Below are 14677 nucleotides of genomic sequence, written 5' to 3'. Positions count from 1 at the left end.
AGTAGACTGAATGCAGTCGAAATGCAATCTCTCAGAAGAATGTATGATAGATGTACGAATAGTGAAATAAGGAAGGAATGCAAAGCTGAGATAAGCATTATCGATAAAATTAAGAATGGTGTGTTGAGATGGTTTGGACATGTAGAACGAATGAGTGAGGAAAGAACGGTAAAACAAATTTATGAGGCGAATGTTAGCGGGAAAAGAAGCAGAGGAAGACCGAGAAAAACATGGCACGATCAGGTATGCCAAATACTTGAAAGTGGTCAGGTTAGGAGTCGTAACAATCGGCGGGTATGTATGAGGAGATGCATGAACGTGGAAGAGGCGAAGAATGTTTGCAAGGACAGAGTGGTGTGGCGCTCTATTCTCTCTGCCTACCCCTGCGGGGAAGCGGCGTGATGGTTAGTTAGTTGGTTAGTTGGTTGTTAATCATGGGTAGAATTGGTGAATGTTATACGTGTATAAAGTGATCACGCAAACCAGCCTATGACGGTCGTTAGCCTCGTTAATCTGACTTCCATATTTTTCTTCATGTTTATTGAGATGTCAAAAGATAATATAAAAAGTAACTCCTTATTGTAGATAATCCAGATTTGTGACATAGGTAGGTACTCAAAAATTTTTGTCCCCATTTTAAGTGTGTATACATAAGTATATGTACAAGTGTGTTTAGATGTATACGTACATGCATATCGCTCACTCCTTTCAAGAACATCATAAATCAAAATACTTAATTTTTCAGGAGAACGTTTTTAAAGTTAAAAAATATAATACAATGTTTTAAAAATAAATATCAAGCCACTTACTGAACTTTTTACTGTGCAACAGAACTTTTTAATTAAAACCTGAAGGTTTTTTTTTCATTTGAAAAATATTTACTTTATTTAAAAAAATTATTATACAATACCTTTTCTTCAAAATGCAAAAACAATACTTTCTGCCCTGTAGCGGGTAAATATTAAGTTAAAAATATGCCGCTTTTGCTGGGATATATGACATTTTCTGGGCATTCCGAAAACATGCACAACTGAAAATTGACGATTTTTGATTTATGACGTTTTTGAAAGGAGTGAGCGATATGTGTTATTTACCATAACATACGTATGATTCACTAAATGATCGCAAACGACTCTTATTCACTTTGTTCACGCTCTGTGGGGCAAGGAAATTATCCTCAATATAATAATTCTCTCGAGAGCGATCCACTTAGCTTTGAATAGGTACACGCTTTTATTTAATGTCACCTTTATAATGTGTAAGAGTCACGTGAACCTGAGGCGTTGTGTGCCCCAAGAACATAAACGACATATATTTTGTATATCAAATGTATTTTAACTGTAGTATGTTAAAAAATAAAATGGTATTACACATAGTGAACAATAAGTGATCAGGAGTGTTATAAACGACAGGTTATTTGCGAGGTATTTTCCAAATATTAATAACTTTGTTATGCAGTATAAATTAGTTCATGTGTAAACCATATGATTTTCTTGTTTACATGGATGAAAAATGGAATATTTTAGAATAAAATGCATTTTTTACACTAAATAACTAGACCCGAACGGTAAAATTGATCGAGCAAAAAATTGTATATTTTTTTGCATTTTAACATAGATAAAGAAGAATGTGGGAGTTATAGTATTTATTTACAGGGCGTATAGCTTGACAAAGGCTGACTAAGTGATCACTTTACATAAGCGCAACATTCATCATTTTTTATTTTTTTTGAGAAATATTTGTGTTTTTATTATTTCCACAAATATTTCAATTTCACACTTTTTCTATGAGCCTAAGAGGCTCATTATTAGAAATAGATTTCAAATTGTGGTAGAGTGGGCTTGAACCGAGAAACTCTGACTTAAGAGTCCGCGCACTAACCACGGGACCACAACTCGACACATCCGACACATCCGACCCATGATTGATGCCTCAAATTTCTAAATATCATATTTCAAACTTATTTCAAATAAACAATATTATTTTTAAAAATTATAAAAAAAGGGAAATAGTTTATATTGAAATTTTTCTATTATTCTTCATTTTTGTTTGAATGAAATGTCAAAGATAAATTAAATTACTCTGCTAATGTGTCCGCCTCCGTAGTGTAATGGTCAGTACGCTTGGCTACCGTTCTGGAGGACCCGGGTTCGATTCCCAGGGGGGGTAAAATAAATATGAGTGATTTTTTCACTGTAATATTTATTCAATATTACCCTGGACTGGTACCTGAAGCGGAGGGCTGATCACCTTTCCTTCATGTGTAAACGATCAAGACAACACTGCGTTTATATGACGCAGTGCCCTATGCACCATTGGGGTGCGTATAAGGGTTTTATTATTATTATTATTAATGTGTAAAGGCAACAAGCCATTACTCATGTTGCGGCTGTTTGGCTTAATATATTGTAGTTCAAAGTATTCTTATAACTGGCCACTATCATATACAATTACAGATTTTGCTGTATCTCTTTCCTTTACCGAAATATTCATTATCCAAATAGCCGCAAAATTGTATAAATTTGATACATGTTTTGGCAGAAAGCATCATTTTAAGTGAATTATAAACTCGTTTATCTCAAAACTACTTGCCTATGTACATTTGTATTATGTATGAACAAGTATTTGGACAAATTATAACGGTCAGCGAACACTTATGTGCAAACTGGTCAGTAGCTTCCTATCAACTCTCAATTCACATGATTATGCTTTAAAGTATTTTTTTAATTATTTATATGGCAGTCACCCAGTGAAAGGGTGTTTCTACCACTGTTAAGTATTATTTTTATTCACAAAAAAAATTGAAAATAATTATTAAAATTAATGCAAATTTTATAGTATAAATGCGTTTAGGTTTATTATTTTAGAAATTATGCCCGCAATTCTAGAATTAGGTTCAGAAAGAAGGGTGGATACTTGGGTGGGGAGTTGGATTCCTGCCCATGTTAAGCTATTTAGAAAGTTCTCCTTCCTGTTGTGAGCGGACACTGAAAGAACGTATGGTTTGCATCAAAGTATTTAAAACAAAAAATATATTTGTTTATGAAACATATATGTTTCTTCTCTTCTCCAGCTCAAGCCAAAATGCTGCCATCTGACTTGGATCCAGCCCTCTCCTTCTGTAGCCATCTGATATATGGCTACGCTGGAATAGCCGCCGACACGCACAAGATGACGTCGCTGAACACCAACCTGGACTTGGACCAGGGTCATGCCAATTACAGGACCATCACCCAGCTCAAGAGGAAATTCCCCGCCCTGAAGGTCCTGCTGTCTGTAGGAGGCGATGCTGATACCGAGAATAGGGAGAAATACAACACTTTGGTGAGATTAATATTATTATCTGTTATTAAACAAGAAAGAAGAAAAAACTTGGTAAATACCACTATTTCTTACAATTTATTATGACGAGTGTTTCGATGCATTCCGGATCTTTTTAGTTTGAAAATGAGTCGGAATGCATCAAAACACGTGTCACATTAGATTTTTAGGAATAGTGGTATTTTCCAATCAAAACTTAAAATAATAATGGATACATTGTAACAAAAAGTGATTATTTAGTAAAATAAAAAAAATACTAGGCCTAGTAAAATTAATAAAAAAATACTTTCATTATAGCACAGCTATGAAAATTATTAAGAAGTCGTTATTTATTATTGACTAACTAACTAACCATCACGCTGCTAAGTTCAGGGTTAAGCAGAAGGCAAAAAAACGCCACACCATTCTGTCCATGCAGACAATATTCGCCTCTTACACATTCATGCGTCTTATCAAACATTTTCAACAGTAATTGTGATTATTCAAACATCACTTTTCGAACATCAATCGTACATAGTTTAGCCACAAATTTGTCTGAGAGATCGCATTTCGATTGCATTTTTATTTTCTAAATTTTATTTATTTTTTCTGTTATTTAACAAGAATGAAAAAAATACTACGCTTACTAATAAAAAAATACAAATAGATCATAAAAGACCCTTGTGGCGATTACATAGCTATGAAAAATAGTCTAATTATTAGTAAACGTTAGTTGAAAACTAGACATTTTTAAATATTTTAAGGTGGTCAGGCAAAGAGTCGTAATAATGGGCGAGTAGGTATAAGAAAATGCATGAATGTGGAAAAGGCTCAGATTGTTTGCAAAAACAGATTTGTGTAACATTCTATGTATTATCTCTGCCTGCTTTGCTTAGTTTTTTATTTTATTTTTTATTTTGTGTGTCAAATAGGATTCTTTGAAATTATTCCAATGAATCAAAAGGAACTGTTGGCTTTGACTTGCTTGGAGAAATATAACATAATGGTTTTGACCAGGTTGAAACGCCCGAGGCCAGAACCGCCTTCATCAACTCGGCTGTCGTCATTTTGAAGAACTACGGATTCGACGGACTCGACCTCGCTTGGGAGTTCCCCAAGAACAAGCCCAAGAAGATCCGTGGAACTTTCGGTAAGTCAGGTAATATTGTGAAGAGACGCGATCATACTTCTTGGTGGATGGGTAACTATATAGACTTTAATTGAATATTTCGCAATTAAAACTAAAAAAAATGGTACATATCCATCGATAAAAAATACAAGGCGCTTGTCGAAACTAACTGGAGAAAAGTATCAAAAATAGGAGTGGTTTATAAAGATTTTCTAAGAAAATAACCTCTTTAAATTATAAGGAAAAAAGTATTAAATTTATCATTACAATGATTAAAAAATACACTTGTTTTATACCACTTGAGTTTTATTAAAGACTACATGTTTCAGAAGTTAAACTTCCATCATTCAGGTCTGTATAATGTTACTATACAGGCCTGAATAATGGAAGTTTAACTTCTGAAACATGTAGTCTTTAATAAAACTCAAGTGGTATAAAAGAAGTGTTTTCTTTAATCATTGTAACATGTCTTACCACAAAGTTAATGCCGAAACAATAAATAAACTTTATCATTATCATATCGTTACACACGGTATTATCGGTATCTCAAATTGGAATGAAATATCTCTTTATGTGGAAAAAAGTGAAAGTCTGAACATCCTAGTGCTTATGACTTGGCATTTGGCTGGCTTGAACAATCATTTTATACACTTGTTTAACGTTCACCGTTCTGACCATTCTTGAACAAACATTAACTCTTGAAACGTGTATTACTTATATAAAATATTGGTCTCAGAACCTTTCAAATGTCAATAAGTTTGGAAATATAGTGGAGTGCATATATACATACAGCTTTTAAGAATGAAGTATATCGACGGCCCCTACGTGAAGTACTATATCTGCAAATCTGTTACTTTACAGGAGAGAGCTTAGAAGATTTATTCAACGTATTTTAAAATATTATTAATTAACGGTTTTATCTGAAATTCTAAACTAGTATTTTACATTTAAAAACACGATAAAATAATGTATCAAATATTTTTAAAACTTTATGCTTTGTCAAAATAAAGTAGTTGGCGTTTTAGGGGTTCAGTTCATTTCGAAAATTCGATGAAGATAGCGTCTTATACGCCTGAAAACTAGGCGTAATTTATTTGAAAAAAAAATGTTTATTTGTATTTGTAGATAACGGTCTATTGATATCGTACATCAAATATCTCAAAATTGACAAAAATGTAATTAGAGCACTTTACGCACGGCACGTTGATATAAAGCCAGACAAAAAACCGGTCCTAAGCCCTGGGTTGCTCAGACTTCCATCTTCTTTAATTTAAAGAAGAACGATAAATGTTTCATTTCAAGTTGAGATACCTGTAATATTGACATCTCATCCGTTTGATGGATAATCCAGTGTCTGATATAATAAATAATAAACATTGTTCACATACGGTGTTTGGAAATGACGCGGAATGCATCAAAACACTTGCCAATAGATTTATAGAAAAAGTGGTATTTACCAAGTGAATGTTACATTTAAAATTAAATTAAAACACACGTCTTATTAAAAGAAGGTGTTTGTCATTTATTAGCTGTCTAAATTTAAATCTCACTTTCTATAATCTCATATCGCTCACTCCTTTCAACAACCTCATATTTCAAAAAACTTGATTTTTCAGGAAATCGTTTTTAAAGTTTAAGAATATAATACAATGTATTAAAAATAAATAAAAAGCCATTCATTGAATTTTTACTGAACAAAAGATGTTTGAGGTATGACTTGAATGTTTTTTCTCCATTTGAAAAATATTTTGTACATTTAAAAAATAATTAAACAATACCTTTTCTTCAAAATACAAAAACAACACTTTCTGCCATGTAGCGGGTTAAAATATAGAGATAAAAATATGCCGTTGAGTTAAAAATATGCCGCTTTTGCAAGGATTAAGTACATTTTCTAGCCATTCCGAAAACATGTATAACTGAAAATTAACGATTTTTGATATATGACGTTGTTGAAAGGAGTGAGCGATATCTTTCATTGTTTGCTTCTTACCGACGAATCTCGGTCACTGATCAAATAAAAAAAATTGAAATTGTTGTTTATAATTTAAAATGCAGTGCAAGACATGTTACAGCAAAACTTAAATCTGATAAGGAGAGTGTTAAAATGTCCTTAGCTTACTACGCAAAAGGTTATTTCAATTATTAAAATATTAACGGCGAAGATTTTCCATTCCAGGTTCCCTGTGGCATGGATTTAAGAAAGTGTTCTCTGGAGACAGTATTCTGGACGAGAAGGCGGAAGAACATAAGGCTGGATTCGCTAAACTCGTCCAAGAAATGAAGAATGCTCTGCGCCCAGACAATATGATGCTGACGGCCACTGTTCTTCCTAACACCAATAGCACATGTAAGACCTGCTACTACTCCTACCATCACGCCGTTTCTCTGCAGGTCCAGGCAGAGGGGATGTAATTCCACACTCGTCTGTTCTAATATACTCCTAGCTTCCATCACATCTATACATCTAATCAAACATGCCCTTCGTTTACGTAGACTTTTGATACGACTAGATTTTAAGTTCTCATTGATCTGAAGTCTTTTTTGGCCATCCTCGTTCTGTTCTCCATTAGCCATTCTCTCGTTGACAATTTTCTTCATATGTCCATACTATCTAGAAGTACTATTCTAAATCTTTGGAATTATCCCTACATAGCCTTATATTCCATTCTAACTTCTTGGTTTGTAATTCTGTTATACATCGTTTTTCTACACATCTGTCAGAGCGAACGCATTTCAAAGGCGTTCAGTCTGCTTTCATCCTTTTGCCAATTCCATATTTTTCTTCCATACATCAATGTTGGTACTAGTACTCTGTTGTGAACTGCCAGTTTAGCTTCTTTAATTATCGATAAATTTAAGAAAAGTGTGTTGAGATGGTTTGGACATGTAGAACGAATAAGTGAGGAAAGAACGGTAAAATAAATTTATGAGGCGAACGCAATTGAAAAAAGGAGTAGAGGAAGACCGAGAAAAACTTGGCATAATCAGGTATGCCAAATACTTGAAAGCGGTCAGGTTAGGAGTCGAAACAATTAGCGGGTGTGTATGAGGAGATGCATGAACGTGGAAGAGGCGAGGAATGTTTGCAAAGACAGAGTGGTGTGGCGTTCTATTTTCTCTGCCTGCCCCTGCGGAGAAGCGGCGTGATGGTTAGTTAGTTTTTAGTTTTTTTATTAGTTGAGCTTCCATATATATATATATTTTAAATTAGTCTATTCAAACCACTGTTTATTCTTTTCCCTACATTCGTCCTTCTATCAATATCTATATCCATTTTTTCATCCCTTGAAAATATGCTTCTTGAATTAGTTATTTTGATATGTTTTATATCAATACTAGTCCTATAATATTAGCAATTAATATCATAATTTATTCTCATTCCACAGTTTTCTATGACACCCATGCCATAATGAATAGTCTGGACTTCATCGTATTGGATGGCTATGACTATCTGACCCCTGAAAGGAACCCCAAGGAAGCCGATTACACAGCCCCGCTGTATGAATTGCTCGAAAGGAACCCTGAACACAATATCAATGCGTTAGTTACGTGGTGGTAAGTTACAACAGTTCAATAAACTATATTTATTTTTTAAATATATAAATTCATATCTTAGATGTAAATATACCTATAGAAACTTTGATGCATAATATGCATCAAAGTTTCATATTATGTTCGATACCTCTAATATCAGAAATTGCATGCCCAATTGACTCCAGCTTTAGAAAATATCCTTTTTCTGGCTATAAGCGGGTGTCTGTAAATTTCGGACTCGTCGGGTAGCATTGTAGTTGAGATAAAAAAGACGTTATTTCTCTGGAACGAATGGACCAAAGGAGAAGAAATTTTAGACATATATTTGTCCGGCCCCAATACAAATTCTATAAAATTTTAGATGCTGTAGATGGCGCTCCTTTTTAATTTATAATTTATAATAAAAAATATTCTTAGAGTCGATATCACAATAATAATAATCACACATCGTAAACAAAAATTAGTAAAACATTAAAAATAAAATTTTAAGTTTGATGCTGGTATATTTATATTTTATGTATGTTTATAAAAATGTCGGTGCATATTTTTGATACTACTTATAAAAATTAATATGCTAGATGTTTGACGCGTTCGATGCTGGAAAACTAACTGACATGGAAGATCCAGATTGTTCTCGTGGACAACTAAGTGGAGAAACCTAGATCTGTAAACAATGATTTGGACCCATTCTAATAATGCCTAATATTCTTTGTATTTACTTCTACTATTGTACTAATATTTTTTGTAGCAAATATAACATAAATGTTTTTTTCTTCATTTGGTAAGGTTGTCCAATGGAATGCCGGGACATAAAATTGTTTTGGGAATGCCCACATACGCCAGAACATGGAAAATGACTTCCGATAGTGCTATTTCCGGAGTACCTCCAGTTGAAGTAGAAGGACCAGCTCCTGAAGGTAAAGAGACCATAAAAATAATTAACAAACACGGATATATTAAACATACATAAAATATTTAATAATAACAATAAATTATTAAATATTTCAAAATTCTTCATCACTGCATTCCATGTTCCCTATATTTCAAAACCCACATTCTAACTCACTCCCTTTCTTCCCCTCCCTTATTTTCCCAACCTTCCTCTATCAAAACATTTTTTTAAATAACCTAACGTTTAAGTGATTCTGAAATCTAGCTACGGCTTATAAAACACCGCTTATCATGGCCCTACATAGGCTTCAACTTAATCAGTTTTATAACCTATACCTACTCGTGAGTGGATTTACTCATGCCTTAAGTTACTATAATTTCATGTAATTCATGAGTTTAAACTCTTGGCAAACTCACACTATCTCGCCAGAAGCATAAATTTAAACATTTTATTTATTTTTTTACAAAAATGTTAATAAAATTAGTATATATAATGTTTTTAATTGGTATACAGAAGTAATAATTATAATAGTTTTAATTAGTATATATAATGTCCGCCTCCGTAGTGTAATGGTCAGCACGCTCGGCTACCGTTCTGGAGGATCCGGGTTCTATTCCCAGGGGGGGTAAAATAAATATTAGCGATTTTTTCACTGTAATATTTATTCAATATTACCCTGGACTGGTACCTGAAGCGGAGGGCTGATCACCTTTCCTTCATGAGTAAACGATCATGACGCAGTGCCCTATGCACCATTGGGGTGCGGATAAGGGTTTTGTTATTTATTATTATTATATATAATAAATTATAAAACTTTTAAAAAATTATAAAAACTATAAAATTAGTATCTTTAAAAAAAAAAAATAATAAGTAAAAATGACTAACCACATAGTAAATACTTAAAATATTAATAATATTGAGAATAATTAAAGCAGTTCAATGATGTAGCTTCAGAAACAAGTCGTAATAAAATATAAAACTCGAATGGTTTATATTTTTTTTGTTTTCAAATTTTTACGTCTAATTTTGTTCCTTCAAATTTAGTAACTATCAAATTTCATTAACAAATTTGTTTCATGTTTGTTTTTTCAGGACCATACACCAAGCAAGAAGGATTACTGAGCTACGCGGAAGTTTGTACCAAATTATCTAATCCAAATAACCAGAAGGGACTTCACACTCATCTCAGGAAAGTAACTGATCCCAGTAAAAGATACGGTAAGTTCTATTCAACTAATTCTCCTTGTAAATACCATTATTTCTTAAAATCTGTCGAGACACGTGTTTCCATGCGTTCCGCATCATTTTCAAATATCTTTTTACAACATATTTTAAGCAATATTGGTATTAACCAAGTAAAACCACAAAGTAAATAATTCTCTCTTTTTTTTAAAAAGTTTGTAAAATAAAAATAAACATAATTTTTCTCATTTTTAATATTAAACTAATTTAATTCATCACAGTGGTATCATGGGTAAGCAAATGTACATCAAATTAAATATTATTATTCGTTTTTTTAACACATTTGTTTTATTTGCCAAGTGATCGGGATTCGTCGTTACCAACGTCATCAGACTGGCTAGATAAAATTCGTTTTTATATACCTGCAATTACATAAAACCACGGTTATTACCCACTGCCGATATAAAATATATGTACCTACATGAATTTAAAAAAATTCAGAAGTTTTTTAATCATGGGTAGAATGTTGAATATTACACGCATATAAAGTGATCCACCTCCGTAGTGTAATGGTCAGCACGCTCGGCTACCGTTCTGGAGGTCCCGGGTTCAATTCCCAAGTGGGATAAAATAAATATAAGTGATTTATTCACTGTGATATTTATTAATACTACCATGGAATAGTACCTGAACGGAGGCCTGATCACCTTTCCTTCATGTGTAAACGATCAAGATAACACTGCGTTTATATGACACAGTGCCCTATGCATCATTGGGGTGCGGATACGGGGTTTTATTATTATTATTATTAAAGTGATCACTTAAAGCAGCCTATGATAGGTCACAAGCCTTGCAAATACCCAGACTTCCATATTTTTCTAAATCTATTTGAAATTTAAAAACATATGTATGTACCTATGTGGAAAAACACTTGAAATACTGTCAATAAGTATATGTTTTCTTTGTACCTGCATACATAGAATCCAATATTTTTCTATGTGCTTATTCCAGAAGAAACTTCATTACAACATGACGATGAATTAAGCAAAAAGTTCGGTACGCATAATCTAGTAAACTATTTTTAAAATTCAATCAATTACTCTTATAACTGTAGTGCTTTGCTGAAATTTCATATTTTTGTTTTATTTTTAATCTGCTTTATTTATTTTTATCCGCCTCCGTAGTGTAATGGTCAGCACGCTCGGCTACCGTTCTGGAGGTCCCGGGTTCGAATCCCAAGGGGGGTAAAATAAATATAAGTGATTTTTTCACTGTCATATTTATTCAAGATTACCCTGGACTGGTACCTGAAGCGGAGGGCTGATCACCTTTCCTTCATGTGTAAACGATCAAGATAACACTGCGTTTATATGACGCAGTGCCCTATGCACCATTGGGGTGCGGATAAGGGTTTTATTTTATTTATATTATTTATTAATGAGTTGTATTGGTTTGGCTTGCTTACTTATTAAAATTATGTTTAATTTATAAATATAAATTTTGTATTATAAATTTTATTCGGAAATCACCACAATTTTTAAAAATCTGGTGTGACACGTGTTTCGATGCATTCCGCATCATTTTCAAACACCGATATACATCGATACACACGTCTCAGATTTTTTTAAACCAAGTAAGTATTTACCAAGTAATTTATTTAAATAAAAATGTATATATCTATTACAAAAGCGGCTTTGCACGACCAGGTCAATCAGAACCTAAAATCTGGAGGGCATGTATTTAAAAAAAAAATAATAACCTGCAAAGCTTTTACTTAAAGAGGCTTGTCTGCAGGTAGGATTGTAAGAATGAGCAAGGTAAATGTAAAAAATACATCACAAATATCCAGACGAAATGATAATAAGCATTTCTTGAATTTATTCTGCAATTGTAGAAAATTGACCTACGGATCCAATTTCGCAGTCGGCGCCTGTCTGATGTATGTATATGAAGGAAGCTTGGAGTGTATGTCAAGACAGATGAGTGTGGCGTTCCATCCTCTCTGTCTCCACCTTCTGGGAAACGTCGTGATGGTAGTAGTGTTGTGGTTGACAATCCTGGGTAGAATGGTGAATGTTACACGTGTATATAGTGATCATTTAAACCAGTATATGACAGACCGTAAGGTTTGCAAATACCCAAGCTTCCGTATTCTTTTTCATCAATGTGATGGTAGTAGTAGTGTTTTCAATGAATTCCATTTTTACATATATACAAATTGCAGTATTTTTGTTTTGTTTTTATAGTAAAACAATGCGACATTTGACAGTAGGTACATAAATCTTCAAGATCCAAAATACAGAAGCACATCAAACAAAACCTAATACATTAGCCACATTTATTTATTAAGTGTTTGTTAATAGGCACATTCGTAAAAATGCTATAACAAGGCGAAAAAATTGTTACATTTTTAATTTTTACATGTAATTTTTACAATAAAATACACCTAAGTATACTCAAAAAATCAGTGTTTGATTTTAACATTTAATACATAAATTAAAATAGATAAATTATGAAAATATTATTACCTACCATATATATTTACATATAAATGTGGTGGTCCTCACCAAAACGTAGTATTTCTATTATACATAAAAGATTTTAAGCAATCAGGAAGTCTAGCTTGTAAAATTGTTACGTTTTGGTGCGATTTAATGATTTCATATTGGTTTAGCACAGGATTGGTAACGTTTTGTCGCAACTTTAATTAAGCTTTCGATAGAATACAGTAAACATAACAGATTTGCATTTGAAGGATTATTTTGTGCAATATTGAAAATGTAACTTTTTGGTGAAGAACTCCACAAATATTGTTACCATATATACAAACCTGCTAATGGCTGCTTTGGAGGTCGTAGAACGTTTCTCTTACTGGTGTATAACTGGTAATGTTTTAATTACAGGTACATATGCCTTCCGAGTTCCGGATGATAACGGAGAGGGTGGAATGTGGGTGTCCTACGAAGACCCAGATACCGCCGGCAACAAGGCTGGATATATAAGGTATTTCATCCCTTCGTTCAAAGTTTTAGGATTAAACTTTGCGGTCCGTTTAGAGGGCTTAGGATTCTAAATTATATGAAACGCAGCTGTTGCCAATAAAAGTGATCAGTTTAACTGGCATATAAATAATAATATCAGAATGCAAGCGGTCCTATTCTGAATCTGTCGTATAGGTCTGATTATTGTTTGATCTGACATTAAATATTGTAAGCATTTAGCGTAGGTATACTCAAAACATATATATATTATTAATGAAGAAAAAATAATGTTTTTTTTTGTTTCCAGAGCTAAGGGTCTTGGTGGTATCGCCATCAATGATCTGTCTTTGGATGACTTCAGAGGACTTTGTTCGGGAGATAAATACCCAATCCTCAGAGCTGCCAAATATAGGTTATAATTTCCTTGCCCCTAAATTCATTTGAATTTATATTAGTCTCAGGAATGCGAAAAAATAATTCATCATCATGTTATATGACGAATTTTCATAACGACATTTTCCAAGAGATTTGTTTTTGTTATTTTTATGTTATCATAATACCTGCTTCTATTTTTTACCTGTTAAAATACAATAATTTTGTCGAACAAATAAAGTATTAAAAATATTTTTTGTCATTATTTTTTAAATATCCATCGACGATTTTGTGCTCCATGGTAAGTGTGTCAAAAGGTTTGTTAATAGTGATGTGTAAAAAAATATATTTTCAATATTTTTTATTGGAACCTCTACGTAGATAAAGAAAACTATGGATATCTAAGTATTTACAGAGCTTGCAACCTGTAAGTGCACATATTTCTATCTTCTTCTTTATCAAACTAGTACCTAGTCATTAATGAACTTGTAGGCGTCTGGCCACGCCATTTGGTGTTGTCAAGTTGACCACACTGAAATATACAAATTCGCCACGCAGATTCCCGAGCGGATTCAACAAAAACGGCCAACCGAAGCGCGGAGACCGAGATTCGCTGTATCGCTTGATTTCTGAAGGACGTATATTTTAGTTTCATATTTTAATTCCAAGTTCCATAATCAATTGGATAAATTATAATAGTTAATATCAATAGTAATTAAAGTGTAAGAATTTATATCAATAAACAAACTGTAAGTTAGCATTTCTTTTAAATATCCTATTCTGACATCCCGCACAAAACCACACACAAGGGTTTCCAAATTGGTGACCCCGACATTCACACAGGTGGCTAAAAACTCAAGTGGTATAAAAACAAGTGTTTTTATCATAATCTCTCTATGAGATATCAATTTCAAAATCTTGTGAACACTCCCAAGTGATGCAAAGTTCAGAATTTGTGTACGAAATTTTGGACACACTCAAAATATTATACGTAAAAAAACTGCTGAATAAATTTTAAAATGTTTTTTTTTGGTAAAAAAATTCGGGATGAATTTTACAAATATTTTATAAAAGTTTCTGTCATTAAAAAAACTTATTTCAACCATAAGTGTCACCAAAGAAGTATCACACGGAATATCATTCAATTGAAACATAAAAACAACCTCTTAATTTTGAGTAGTTTTGTTATCAATATTGGTCAGAATGATGAATATACATTGGAAAAACTCAGTCTTCCATTTTTTTTTCATCTATGCTGATCTGTCAATATGAACATAGTTATAT

At 32.8% G+C, this 14677-nt stretch overlaps 1 protein-coding gene across 4 annotated transcripts; it reads left to right on the top strand.

The window, feature by feature from the left end:
• The first annotated feature begins 3057 nt into the window (after window positions 1-3057).
• Window positions 3058-14150, top strand: LOC148301871 (chitinase-like protein EN03). 4 transcript variants are annotated; one of them, XM_088272578.1, is made up of 9 exons: window positions 3076-3324; window positions 4318-4450; window positions 6609-6779; window positions 7819-7987; window positions 8753-8883; window positions 9951-10076; window positions 11052-11096; window positions 12944-13043; window positions 13329-14150. In XM_088272578.1, exons 1-9 carry the CDS (start codon window positions 3085-3087, stop codon window positions 13438-13440), a joined length of 1227 nt encoding a protein of 408 aa, XP_088128704.1. In that variant the 5' UTR covers window positions 3076-3084; the 3' UTR covers window positions 13441-14150. The 4 variants fall into 4 exon arrangements, with proteins under 4 accessions (XP_088128703.1, XP_088128704.1, XP_088128706.1 ...); XM_088272576.1 differs by having other exon boundaries at window positions 3079-3324; window positions 4318-4459; XM_088272577.1 differs by lacking the exon at window positions 11052-11096 and having other exon boundaries at window positions 3058-3324; window positions 4318-4459.
• Window positions 14151-14677: the final 527 nt, after the last annotated feature.

The sequence above is a fragment of the Brachycentrus maculatus genome, unplaced genomic scaffold (genome assembly GCF_059751285.1).
Source record: "Brachycentrus maculatus isolate JH-2025_06_01 unplaced genomic scaffold, ASM5975128v1 h1tg000510l, whole genome shotgun sequence".
Taxonomy (NCBI): domain Eukaryota; kingdom Metazoa; phylum Arthropoda; class Insecta; order Trichoptera; family Brachycentridae; genus Brachycentrus; species Brachycentrus maculatus.
The sequence above is the reverse complement of the archived record's forward strand: the minus strand, read 5'-3'. Positions and strand labels throughout refer to the sequence as shown.

What these genes read in the sequence shown, in the direction of transcription:
- LOC148301871 (XM_088272576.1), top strand. Translation starts at nt 3,085, where the DNA reads ATGCTGCCATCTGACTTGGATCCAGCCCTCTCCTTCTGTAGCCATCTG. An exon ending in AATGCGTTAGTTACGTGGTG is followed by an intron (nt 7,988 to 8,752) that starts GTAAGTTACAAC and finishes TCATTTGGTAAG; the next exon opens with GTTGTCCAATGGAATGCCGG. An exon ending in AGAAGGACCAGCTCCTGAAG is followed by an intron (nt 8,884 to 9,950) that starts GTAAAGAGACCA and finishes TTGTTTTTTCAG; the next exon opens with GACCATACACCAAGCAAGAA.